A 12,207-nucleotide genomic window follows, 5' to 3' on the forward strand; every position below is an offset into this window, starting at 1 on the left:
TTTTGCATTACAAAGTTCTCGCCCTTTCCAAATACGCAGCAGCTGAAAAAAAAATCATGGATGTGAACGTGTCCCATAGGAAAACATGTTAATGAACTGTAGTGTGTTTCTGCAAAAAGCACCAAAACACACCAAAAAACAGAGGGCTAGATTCAGCAATGAATTACGCCGGCGTATCTATAGATACGCTGCGTAAATTCAAAGCTGCGCCGGCGTATCTTTTTTCTGTATTCAGAAAGCAAGATACGCCGACATTAGCCTAAGATCCGACTGGCGTAAGTCTCTTACACCGTCGTATCTTAGGGTGCATATTTACGCTGGCCGCTAGGTGGCGCTTCCGTCGTTTTCGGCGTAGAATATGCAAATGACCTAGATACGCCGATTCACAAATTTACGTACGACGCCCGGCGCTATTTTTTTACGTCGTTTACGTTAGGTTTTTTCGGCGTAAGGTTACTCCTGCTATTAGGAGGCGCATGCAATGTTAAGTATGGCCGTCGTTCCCGCGTCGAAATTTGAATTTTTTACGTCGTTTGCGTAAGTCGTTCGCGAATAGGGCTGGACGTAATTTACATTCACGTCGAAACCAATACGTCCTTGCGGCGTACTTTGGAGCAATGCACACTGGGATATGTACACGGACGGCGCATGCGCCATTCGTAAAAAACGTCAATCACGTTGGGTCACCAAGAATTAACATAAAACACGCCCCCTCATCCACATTTGAATTACGCGTGCTTACGCCGGCCCCATTTACGCTACACCGCCGCAACTTAGAAGGCAAGTGCTTTGTGAATACAGCACTTGCCTCTCTAACTTACGGCGGCGTAGCGTAAATACGCTACGCCGCCGTAACATTACGCGCCCCTACCTAAATCTAGCCCAGAGGTGTGACCCAGGCCTGAGATGTTTAGTAACATAATGGGGTTAAAAAAACTAAAATAAGTACAAAAAGAGCAAATAATCGCTACTGTAAAGGGTTCATTTTTTTTACTGTGGGACAGTGAAAGTAATATTTACAGTAGCGATTTGCTTTGTTGTACTGAAAAAGGGCTAATTTTGGTTGTTTTAACCCCATTATGTTACTGGCCGATTAATCGATTATAAAAATTGTAATCGATTAATTTCATAATCGATTAGTTGTTTCGGCCCTACTCTGGTCACGTGACTCTGTTCTATATAATCTCTCTGGAATACTAGTTGATGGTTAAAAACCCCAACTCCAACACAATTCTTTCTTTAGGTTGACAGAAGTGTAGGCGCCTCTGTAAGGTGTTTTTTTAAATTGCTGCCTGTATTTCGATTGGTGAATTTTCCCCTTATTTCCTCTCTGGATTCAATAATTACTGGAACAAGCAAGCAGTAAGTGAAGTCACAAGGACGTCAAATCTCTTTATTTGCTTCTTTTTTTTGCCAAGAAAACAATACTCTGGTTTGGGGGTGACATGGTATCTAGCAAGATCCTAAAGTGATTCTAAACGTTCGTTTTTGTTTTTCTTTAAAACACCACACATCATAGTTATCTGCTCTGTGCAATAGTTTTGCACAGTGCAGCTCCAATACTATTCTTCTGGGTCCCCCGCCGCCGCCCCTGGCTCCTCCCTCACTACCGAGTGCTTCCATAGCAAGCAGCATGCCTTTGGGGGCACTTCTGTGGGCTCACTCCCGAGCCTCTCTGTCCAAGTTTATTGACAGACAGCGGGACTCGGCCCTGCTCCGTGGTCACCAGGTGTGATTGACAGTAGTATGAGCAAATTCCTCCCGCTGCCTTCTCTGAGCCAATGAGCAGGAAGAGAGCAGACAAAGCTTCTGCTCACGTGCACATCTTAGGCCCGGGTAATAAGAGGGGGGGGGCTGATGGGGGGGGGGGGGGTAACAGCATGCAGAAGTTGTTTTTAGTTTAGTGTAGATTTATGTGTAGAATGGATTAAGGTAAAAAAAAAAAAACTTCTGCCTTTAGAATTACTAAGGTTTTTCTTTTAAAAAACCTACATTCTCAGGCAGAGCAATATATCTTTTACTTTTTTATTTCATCGAGAGCCATAATACTCTGAGGTTATTTTATCAAAACTGGAACAGCTGTGCATGGCAACCAACCAGTTTCTATCTTTCTTTTTCATAGCTTAACTGAACAAGCTGAAGATAAAAGAGGAGGCTGCCATGCACAGCTGCTCCAGATTGTCTGCTCAAGTTTTGATAAATTCCCCCCAAGGAAGCCTACATCAGCAGGATCCTGGTATTTATGATGTAGTAAGGGTACTGATTTAAGGGGCTGTGATTGGCCAACTTGATTTCATGCAGACTGGTGTGCCTGCCCAAAGGTCAGACGTTTCTTGTAGTTGGCCACCAGCTGTGCACACATCTCCGGAGGGATTTTGTCCCATTCCCCTTTGCAGATCCTCTCCAAGTCATTGAGGTTTTTGAGGCTGGCGTTTGGCAACTCGAACCTTCAGTTCCCTCCACATATTTTCTATGGGATTAAGGTCTGGAGACTGGATAGGCCACTCCAGGACCTTAATGTGCGTCTTCTTGAGGCACTCCTTTGTTGCCTAGGCCATGTGTTTTGAGTCCACCGTCCCCTTGATGCAGTGAAGTTGTCCTGTCCCCATAGCAGAAAAACCCCCCCAAAGCATAATGTTTCCACCTCCATGTTTGACAGCGGAGATGGTGTTCTTTGGGTCATAAGAAGCATTCCTCCTCCTCCAAAACACACCGAGTTGAGTTGATGCCAAAGAGCTTGATTTTGGTCTCCTCTGACCACAACACTTTAACCCAGTTCTGCTCTGAATTATTCAGATGTTCATTAGCAAGCTTCAGATGGGCCTGTACATGTGCTTTCTTGAGCAGGGGGACCTTGCGAGCACTGCAGGATTTCAGTCCTTCACAGCGTAGTGTGTTAACAATTGTTTTCTTGGTGACTATGGTCCCAGCTACCTTGAGATCATTGAAAAGATTCTCCCGTGTAGTTCTGAGCTGATTCCTTACCGGTCTCATGATCATTGAAACTCCACGAGGTGAGATCTTGCATGGAACCCCAGACCGAGGGAGATTGACCGTTATTTTGTGTTTCTTCCATTTGCGAATAATCGCACCGACTGTTGTCACCCTCTTATAAAGCTGCTTAGCAATGGGTCTTGTAGCCCATTCCAGCCTTGTGTAGGTCTTCAATCTTGTCCCTGACATCCTTGGACAGCTTTTTGTTCATGGCCATGGTGGAGAAGTTGGAATTCGATTGATTGCTTCTGTGGACAGGTGTCTTTTATATAAGTAACAAGCTGAGATTTGGAGCACTCTCCTAAAAGTGGTTAAGAGAGTGCTCCTAATCTCAGCTCGTTACCTTTATAGAAGACATCTTGGAGCCAGAAATCTTGCTGATTGATAGGGGACCAATATTTTTCACTCATTAAAATGCAAATACATTTTTAACTTTTATGAAATGGGTTTTTCTGGATATTGTTTTTTTTTGTTCCGTCTCTCACTGTAAAAATAAACCTACCATTAAAATTATAGACTGATCATTTATTCATCATGTCAGTGGACAAATGTACAAAATCAGCAGGGGATCAAATACTTTCCCCTTCACTGTACCTTAATATCATGTGGCTATACCTACTTAGAGAGTGCTCTTTTATACTTGAATGTTACACCAACACATTCTAGTTTTTGTTTTTCAATTTTCTCTTGTATACCTGATGCTCAATTGTTGTACAATGTACAAAACTCAATAAAAATGTATTGGAAAAAATAAGCTGTAGGAGTCCACCACCACCACAGCAATTTTTCTACTTACTAGCTGTCGCCAAAAGACATCCATGGTCAGAAACATTGGCGAGCAGTTTAAGGTGGTCTACATTTCTTTTTTTTTTAAACAAACCAGAAGAGGACAGGGAATATTTGGCTATAGAAGCAACACAACTAACTGGCCTGGTAGGGACAGTTACCGCTAAAGAAAGCATACCACTCCAAACGAGCAGTGATGCCACAGTGACCCGTGGCCAAGGTGGGCGTTAAAATTGGTCGTTTATTGTAACACACTTTTCTACACATATGATACAAATAGTAGGTTATAAGGCAAGAATTGTAAACACAAAGTTGTTTTAGAGCCTGAACATAACTGCTCCGCTGTGAAAATGGTGTGTAGTCCGCTAAATAAAACATTAAATGAGGTTTGAATGGTGGAGAATCTCTACTCAAGGCCACCAGCCCAATGTACTGACCCAAGGGGAGCAAATGTTTTTCTGCCTCCCAGCTCACTCCAATTATTACCTGTGTTGGCCGGTGATCTGCCGATATGGTTCCGGCTATCGTGAAAGTTCCTTTAAGGACTGCGCAGGTGCAAACTTGCCGACGGAAATCTCCGAACCTCGGCCGGCATCCAGGGCGACGTGGATTTCGAGGAAAGTGGCCAGTCGGCCTCACGTCCTCGCTTCGCTCGGCCTCCTGGCTCTTGTTTTAACATCCTCCAATCCACAGGGATGTTAAAGAATGAGCCTGGATGCCGGGCGAGGTTCGGAGATTTACGTCGGCAAGTTTGCGCCGTCGCAGTCCTTGAAGGAACTTTCCCGTTAGGGGAACCTTAAGGACAAGTCACCGGCACCAACCAACATATTATCTGTGCTATCATGACACATAAATGTGTTGTGGTACACAGGTTGGGAAATGTTTCAAAAAGGGTAATACCCATCACGGCCCCTACAGTAGGCATAAGGATGGGAATTAAAACTAGAACATTGTAGTATTCACCCAAGCTGCCCTTCCGTATTCAGTTCATAAGCATAAGCAGTGTGCTGTAGGATAGAACCAAGAAGTTGGGTCCATATTGAGCTGGCTTTTAGTCACTTGTGGGCCTATCAGACAGAACCAAAACAATTGTAACCAGTTTCCTAACCTGGCTATACAGTAGTAGAACTTTAAAAGTTTTCATTTTAAGAACATTTGTTTAATTTTGAAATTGTTATAGGTGTCAAACTGGTGTTCATTTTGTTTAAGGGCTCTTTCACGCGGGCGGACCGTATGTCCGCTTTTTCATCCATACGTGTACGGATGAAAAAGGGACATACATTGGTCCCTATGAGATTGCGGGTGTCAGCGGATGAACGTCCGCTGACATCCGATCTCACCGGGTTCCGCAATCCTCCAAATCTTTCCAACTGCCCAGTGGGTTGCTACTCAATGTAATTTCACAGCAAATGTTTTTTCCTTCAGGAAGGTCCATTTAAACCAAAATCGAAAGCTAAAAGCAAAATGTTTTTAGAAGTACTTTCGAACAACAGTCATCAAGTAATAAAATGTATTGATATAAATATTTGAAGGAATGTTTGTTAGAAAAATTACTAGTGCTTGGCCAACTTTATACCCAATGGCATTGCACCATAAGGGAATGAGCCTTTCTGGGTGTTTTGACACGCTGGAAATGTCTTTTATGATTACTTAATAACAATGACCTGTACAGATCATCAACAGGTAAGAATAGCTTGGTGTCTTAAAGGAACACTAAAGGTTCGTTTTTTAATAGATCAATTGATTGCTGTAAACTAGAGCCATTAAATATCACTTACCTCGTTTTTCCTTTTGACCTCCAAAATACAGTAATCCAGGTTTGAAAATGCCATTTCCCGTCTCTCCTCTTCTTGCTTTCCACCAGCATCTGAGCCGTTTTGCATGGTGGAAAGCAGAATGTGCTCACCCCCTCCCTATGACTACAGCCCTGCGTGAAGATGCTCTCTTATCCCTCACAGGCATGGAGGCTAAGCCTAATGGGAACTGTAGTTCCCATTAGGCCGTGATGTAGCAAGAATGAATGCGCACCGCAAACCAGGAAGTCAGTGAGAATAACGATTCAGGAGTGACGGAGGTGAATAAAACGGCTCGATTTCAACAGGTATCAAACTAGTTATAATGCAAAACATTACTTTTTACTTTATCAGCTGCTGTCAGACTTTAATTTAAGAGGAAAATATTTTTGTCTTTACAACCCCTTTAACTTCTGAAAGCAAAACCGTTTTAATATATATGGTAAATTTGATACTATGTAACCGGTGCAGGGTAGCATAGGCTTCTACTAGAAGTTTCTGGTGCAGCCCTAATGGAGACTGGTTGCTGTGGGAAGATGCTGACGAATGCTATTTGCAGTGACATTGTAGTGAGTTTTATGAGAAAGGAGTCAGCCTTACCTGTGTTATAAACTGGATGCATTCCAGGAACATAAAGTCCTTGTGATTTTCATTCACCACCCTCTCGTCCAAAAAGTGCCTGGGCTCCAGTGTAGAATTGTCTGCAAAACATTGGCTATAGGTGAACTTATGTTCCACAATCTGCCTTCTACCAGGCAGTCCTGAAAACAACCAAGGTGTGCATAGCCCAAACTTATAAAATAATGCATGGCAGATGTGTTTGCTAGGCCAAATATTAAAGGAACAAGCTGAAATTGCCGAAAGTGGTCTGCATTGTTTCTTCTACAAGGACTGTACTCAAGATGTTCAAACACAGAGCCTACAATCCCCACTGTGGCTACCATGTGAATGTACTAAAGTAGACCTCCAGCTAAACCACTAAATACATTATTAGTATGCACATGGAAGCGGTTTTATACACCAAAAGATCAGCAATTCTATTAATTTTGTGTTTCCCACACCCCTGCCACACTACACAGCAAGTGTTTGAAACTATTATTCAATATCTGCAGCTTGCTGCTCTATGAATCATAAGTATTGCTTCCTGTCGATCCTCCAAGTGTAGCAATATGGTTACATTTAATGGAGATACAACATTTAGCAACTTATTGCTACACTTATGCCTTGCACACACGATCGGAATTTTTTCATTGGGTATTCAGTCCGTGTGTGTGCCCCATCTGAGTTTTTCCATCGGAAATTCCGACGGACTTAGAAAGAAAACATGTTCTCGAAATTTATATCGGAAATCCCGTTCGTCTGTATGGAACACCGACGGAGAAAAAAACATGCTCAGAATCAAGTCGACACATGCTCAGAAGCATTGAACTTAATTTTTCTTGGCTAGTCGTAGTGTTGTACGTCACCGCGTTTTGGACGGTCAGAATTTGGTGCGACCGTGTGTATGCAAGACAGCTTAAGCAGAATTCTGTCTGAAAAATTCGTCTGAGTTTATCCCTATGGAAATTTCGATCGTGTGTATGGGGCATTACAGGCGTCGCTCTTCTCTTTTATAACCTGTAAAAAAAAATGCTTTGATATACAAGTGCTTTGGATTACAAGCATGTTTCTGGAACTAATTATGCTCGCAAACCAAGGTTTTACTGTATTAGGACATGTGTACTATAAAAATATACTGGCACTAATAAAATGTATGCTATGTTTGTAGTCTCTAGCGTTCTGTAAAACTGGTACTTTCCTTCATGCAATATAGTAAGCGCCCAACATAGCGCTGAAATGTACACTTTCAGATGGAATACAGCTCCGATAGCGCATTGCCCACTTTGCAGCTTGTCCATTCAGTAAATGTCTTGCATTGTTTTCCCAAAATACAAGATGTTTTGTGACTGGGGAGGGGAGATTGTGACGTTCATCCACACCTCCTCCATTCATATTTGCTGAATAGAGGAGGTGCAAAGCTATCAGATCTGAAGTGTATGTCTCAATGCCAGAAGTTCAGTCATTTCTATACCATACAGGGCAAATGAAAGTAAAAGTTTTCCAGAGATCTGCAGCCTATACGCATTGCACAAACTTCATTTGTGCCAATTTTTTAGTGTCCAAATCTTGTTTTCAGGCAGAGTTCTGCTTTAAACCCAACCTCTCCTCTTTTATATATCCAAAGTTCCTCTTTAACAACTGCAACATGTGAAAGAAAACAACTGTCCTACAAATACAGTTATTTTTACCTACAAGCTGAGCGCTGCCCCATATAAAAGGAAGAAATTGAAAGTCATCGAGGCCCCAGACCCCTTGGCTGCCTGCAGGCTCCATTCTATAGGTTTTCTGCAGCTTTCGCATGACTTCAAGGTAACTGCAAATATAAAGAAGAGCAGAGGGAGAGAAGACATCAAAGTAATGCACAGACAATGGTGACATTCACAAAGCAATTACTACAAGCTACCAAAGAAGGCCTTTTACTGAGCACTTTGGTGGTCAGGCACAGGACCTAAATAGTGGACCTCCAGATCTTCCCTGTAGAAGTAATCAGAAGGTTCCTTAATATTCCAAATTCATATACAATGTGTACAAGCCAATCCCTACATTGACTGTAATAAAGATTACCAAACTACCTCTACTTCATTTAGACCCCTTTCACATTGAGGCGTTTTTCATGCGGTACAGCGCTAAAAATAGTGCTGCTATACCACATGAAAAAATCATGCCCTGCAGGCTTCAAGGCGAAAGCCCGAAGGCTTTCACACTGAAGCGGTGCGGTAGCAGGACCGCTCCAAAAGTCCTAGCGGCATCTTTGGAGCGGTATAGGAGAGGGGTGTTTACCGCTCCTATACCGCGCCTTCCCATTGAAATCAATGGGAAACCGCGGTAATACCGCCCGCAATGTGGGCGATATTAACCCTTTTCCGGCCGCTAGCGGGGGTTAAAACCTCACCGCTAGCACCCGAATATTGCGGTAAATACGACGGTATAGCGGCACTAAAAATAGCGCGGCTATACCGTCACCGCACCTCCGCTGCCAATGTGAAAGCAGCCTAAGAGAGGAAAACACAAATTTGGTTTTCCAGATTCTACAGTCTGTCTGACCCCAGTACTGTCATTTTTTTTTTTGCAATCAATGAGGCTTAGTATTTTCAGGCACACGATTAAAGCGATTCTAAAAAGGTTTTTATTTAACGATTTCAATACCAGGCACTTTCACCCCCCTCTTACCCAGGCCAATTTTCAGCTTTTAGCGCTGTCACACTTTGAATGACAATTGCATGGCCATGCAATGCTGTACCTAAATAAAAATGTTATCATTTATTTGAGACAGATATAAATATTAGGGGAGGCTGAGAGGGCTGCTGCCTTTATAACCGCTTTAAATAATAAGTGCCTATACCGTTTAAAAATCAATAATACACTGTCTCACCCTGCTCTACACAAGGTCAGTTGCTCTCTATTTTTAGTCACTGTGCTAAAAATGTAGAGACAGATCTACTGACAGCTTAAAGATTTACTGCTGCTCGGGGGCTCTGGGCTTTAGCAAAATGGCTGCCTCCAGCAAGAAGAAACAAGAGCAATGCTGGAGGCAATTTACAGCATGCACTAATTTTGGGAGCATGAATATTAATGTGGAATGTATGTCCCTTGCTAAAGAACATTATTTTTATCAAGATGTTATGGATAAAGTTTCACTTTAAGGACTGCTCGAGTTAGTCAGATGGGAATGCTAGATCTGCTTGAACCAGGGCTTTGACCTGGTTCACACTGGTGCATTGTGACATGCATTGCGACGTGCATTGTGACATGCATGTCAAATCGATGGCATTTGACAGCAATTGCCAGCAATGGCACCGTCCTAATCGGTGCAACGCTACATCTGCGGTGCTGCACCGATTGCAAAAAGTCGTTTCTGTACTACTTTTTGTGATTTCGGGCTGCGATTTACATTGACATCTGTGCAGAAACCTGCACAGATGTCTCTGAAATCGTGTCTGAAATTGGGACTGAAATCGGCGTCATTCCCACAGCCCAGTGTGAATCTGGGCAAATGCAGATCAGCAGAAGATCAACTGCAGGTCAAATTTGCCCGCTAATGAATTCTTAATGATCTCAGAAGCATCTCAAACTGATGTAAAACTTTTGCCATCTACCCAAGCCCAGAGCTCACCATCACAGGCTTTTAGCCACACACTGTCCCACATGTTTTTATGGTAAACGCATCGTGGGCTGAAGTGACCATTCCTATGCCTCTACAGATTTTTCAGCAGAAATCATTAATAAATCAACTGCTCCTTACTGGTTTCCCCCTTCAATCCCAAACTCCTGCGAGGCCGGGCCTGACAATGGCATTATATGGCAGGTATAACAGAAAAAATAAAAAGTTTAGTAGCTTTTCCATACAAGCATCCCATTTAATTCTTACCGATTGAAGACTTTGAAGACCATGGCGAGCTGATCGTCCCCCTGGAGAACACCGATTTTACACAAACAGAACATGAAGGCGGCAAACGCAGCTTCGTGTCCTACAAAGAAGAAGAAACGGCTGTCACCCAAGCTGATCCTCACATTCACCCATTCATTGTAAAATACTTCTTATTACACTTAAAGTGGATGTAAACCCTATTCATGAAATTTGAGCTGGGCACATATATCCGCAATATTTTGTTATCTCTTTTCAATGAGCCAAGTCTTCTGAACGGTTCTTCTGTTATCAGCCTGAGAACTCCTGACATATTTTTTGACTTTTTAGACAAAAGCAGCCAGAATCTTTTGTCAGAGGAGGTTGCTAAAATAGATTAGCAGAGAGCAGCTCCTATTACAAAACAGCTCTGAGGCCCCGTACACACGACAGAGTTTCTCGGCAGAATTCAGCGAGAAACTCGGTCAGACCCGGATTCTGCCGAGAAACTCTGTCGTGTGTACACTTTCGGCCCGATGGAGCCGCCGAGGAACTCGTCGAGAAAATAGAGAACATGTTCTCTATTTTCTCGTTGTTCTATGGGAGAACTCGGCCCGCCGAGCTCCTCGCCGGATTCAGGGCTGAACTCGCCGAGGAACTCGATGTGTTTGGCACGTCGAGTTCCTCGGCCGTGTGTACGAGGCCTCAGAGTCTCTGCCTATGAGGAGAGGGGGTGTGTGCCTTTCCTCCAATCAGCAATGTTATCTATCTTGGCTGTATGCCCAGACATCACACTCTGTGTTAACCTGGAAGAGAAAATCTCCTAACAAAATCTGAACTTTCTAAACAGTATATAAATGTGAACACAGCAGATATACATGTAAAACCTATGTAGGGAGATTTGGTTAATCTCTGTGTATCATCTGAGACTGGTGTATGGAGGGTTTACATCCACTTTAAGGTAGATCTCATTCATATGAGTAGCTTTGGAGAGCCATTTTTCTTGCATGTCTATTCTGCGGCATAATTCTTCTTCTTGACTAGCTGTGGTATGAGCGAACACCACAATTACCACGTTTATAAAAATACATCTTAAAAAAAAAAAAAAAGGCCTTTGATTATCAATGATGCAAAGGACACCGGTGTAACTACAGCCGGGATCTGGCACTCTTTTTTGCTGAAGATAGCTCCCGGCATCTGTTCTTCGTTTAGTGGGAAGAGACCTGCAGCTATGCACTGCTGAGGAGCTTGTGTGAACAAACCTTAAGGCCCCGTACACACGATCTGAATGTCGTACGACAGAGCGTATGACTTTTTACACTTAATAGTCGCAAGTAGAAATGAAATGGTTATCAAAGTCACGAAAATTCTCGTACGACAGAAAAAAAAAAAAAAGATCGGAAGTGATGTCATGTGTTGTAATGTATTTTCGGACGACAACTAGACTAACTAAACGAAAATCGTACGATCTGGTATTGTACGAGAACATTTTTTGTACATGTCCGATAAAATAATAAATCGGATGAACTGTCATGATCGGCTCTCGAAAGCTCTGTACCAACGATTCGATTATCGAATGATTCTTCCTCGGACATTTTTTCGTACGATATTCGGATCGTGTGTACGGGTCATAAGGCTCCATGCACACTGGAGCTAATAAACTGCAGTTTTTTTTTTAAAAGCTCATAAACTCCACTCTATGTTAGCCTATGTGTCCATGCACACATGGACGTTTAAGAGCTTTTTTCTGGACTCCCGAAAATCATGTTCAAAGTGACCTAAATGCAAAAAACGCAAAACGCTAATAAACGCTATTGCAAAAACGTTAAAAAAACTTTGAAAGACTCCCTGAAAAGCTACTGGCGTTTTTCTAACATTATTTTAGCGTCAAGTGTGCATGGAGCCTTATCAGAAAAAAAAGCAACTTATTTCTATTGACATAGCTTCAACATATTACACAGAGACCAATCACATCAGTCCTTGTCACCAAAGGAGCTTACAATTCAATCCCCCCACCGCAGTCAAAAGAAACATATTAGGGCCATTTTAAAATGTAATGCTGCCTTTTTTGTGTTTGGGGTGTAGGAGATCTCGCATAGATATGTGGACTGATGGAAACTGAGCCCATGATCCCAGCGCTGCCAAACAAGCATGCTATCGTACTACTTACTCACTAATAACAGTTTCAGA

At 42.7% G+C, this 12,207-nt stretch overlaps 1 protein-coding gene across 1 annotated transcript in view; it reads right to left on the minus strand.

The window, feature by feature from the left end:
• Positions 1–12,207, minus strand: part of PTPA (protein phosphatase 2 phosphatase activator) — a 169,575-nt gene that overhangs the window by 47,640 nt on the left and 109,728 nt on the right. Inside the window, exons 6-8 of the mRNA XM_040324686.1 lie at positions 10,042–10,141; positions 7,862–7,986; positions 6,174–6,274 (exon numbers count right to left, since the gene is read on the minus strand). Coding sequence (XP_040180620.1) covers positions 6,174–6,274; positions 7,862–7,986; positions 10,042–10,141 — 326 coding nt within the window. The remainder of the gene's footprint in view (positions 1–6,173; positions 6,275–7,861; positions 7,987–10,041; positions 10,142–12,207) is intronic.

This window comes from Rana temporaria, chromosome 9, assembly GCF_905171775.1.
Source record: "Rana temporaria chromosome 9, aRanTem1.1, whole genome shotgun sequence".
NCBI lineage: Eukaryota > Metazoa > Chordata > Amphibia > Anura > Ranidae > Rana > Rana temporaria.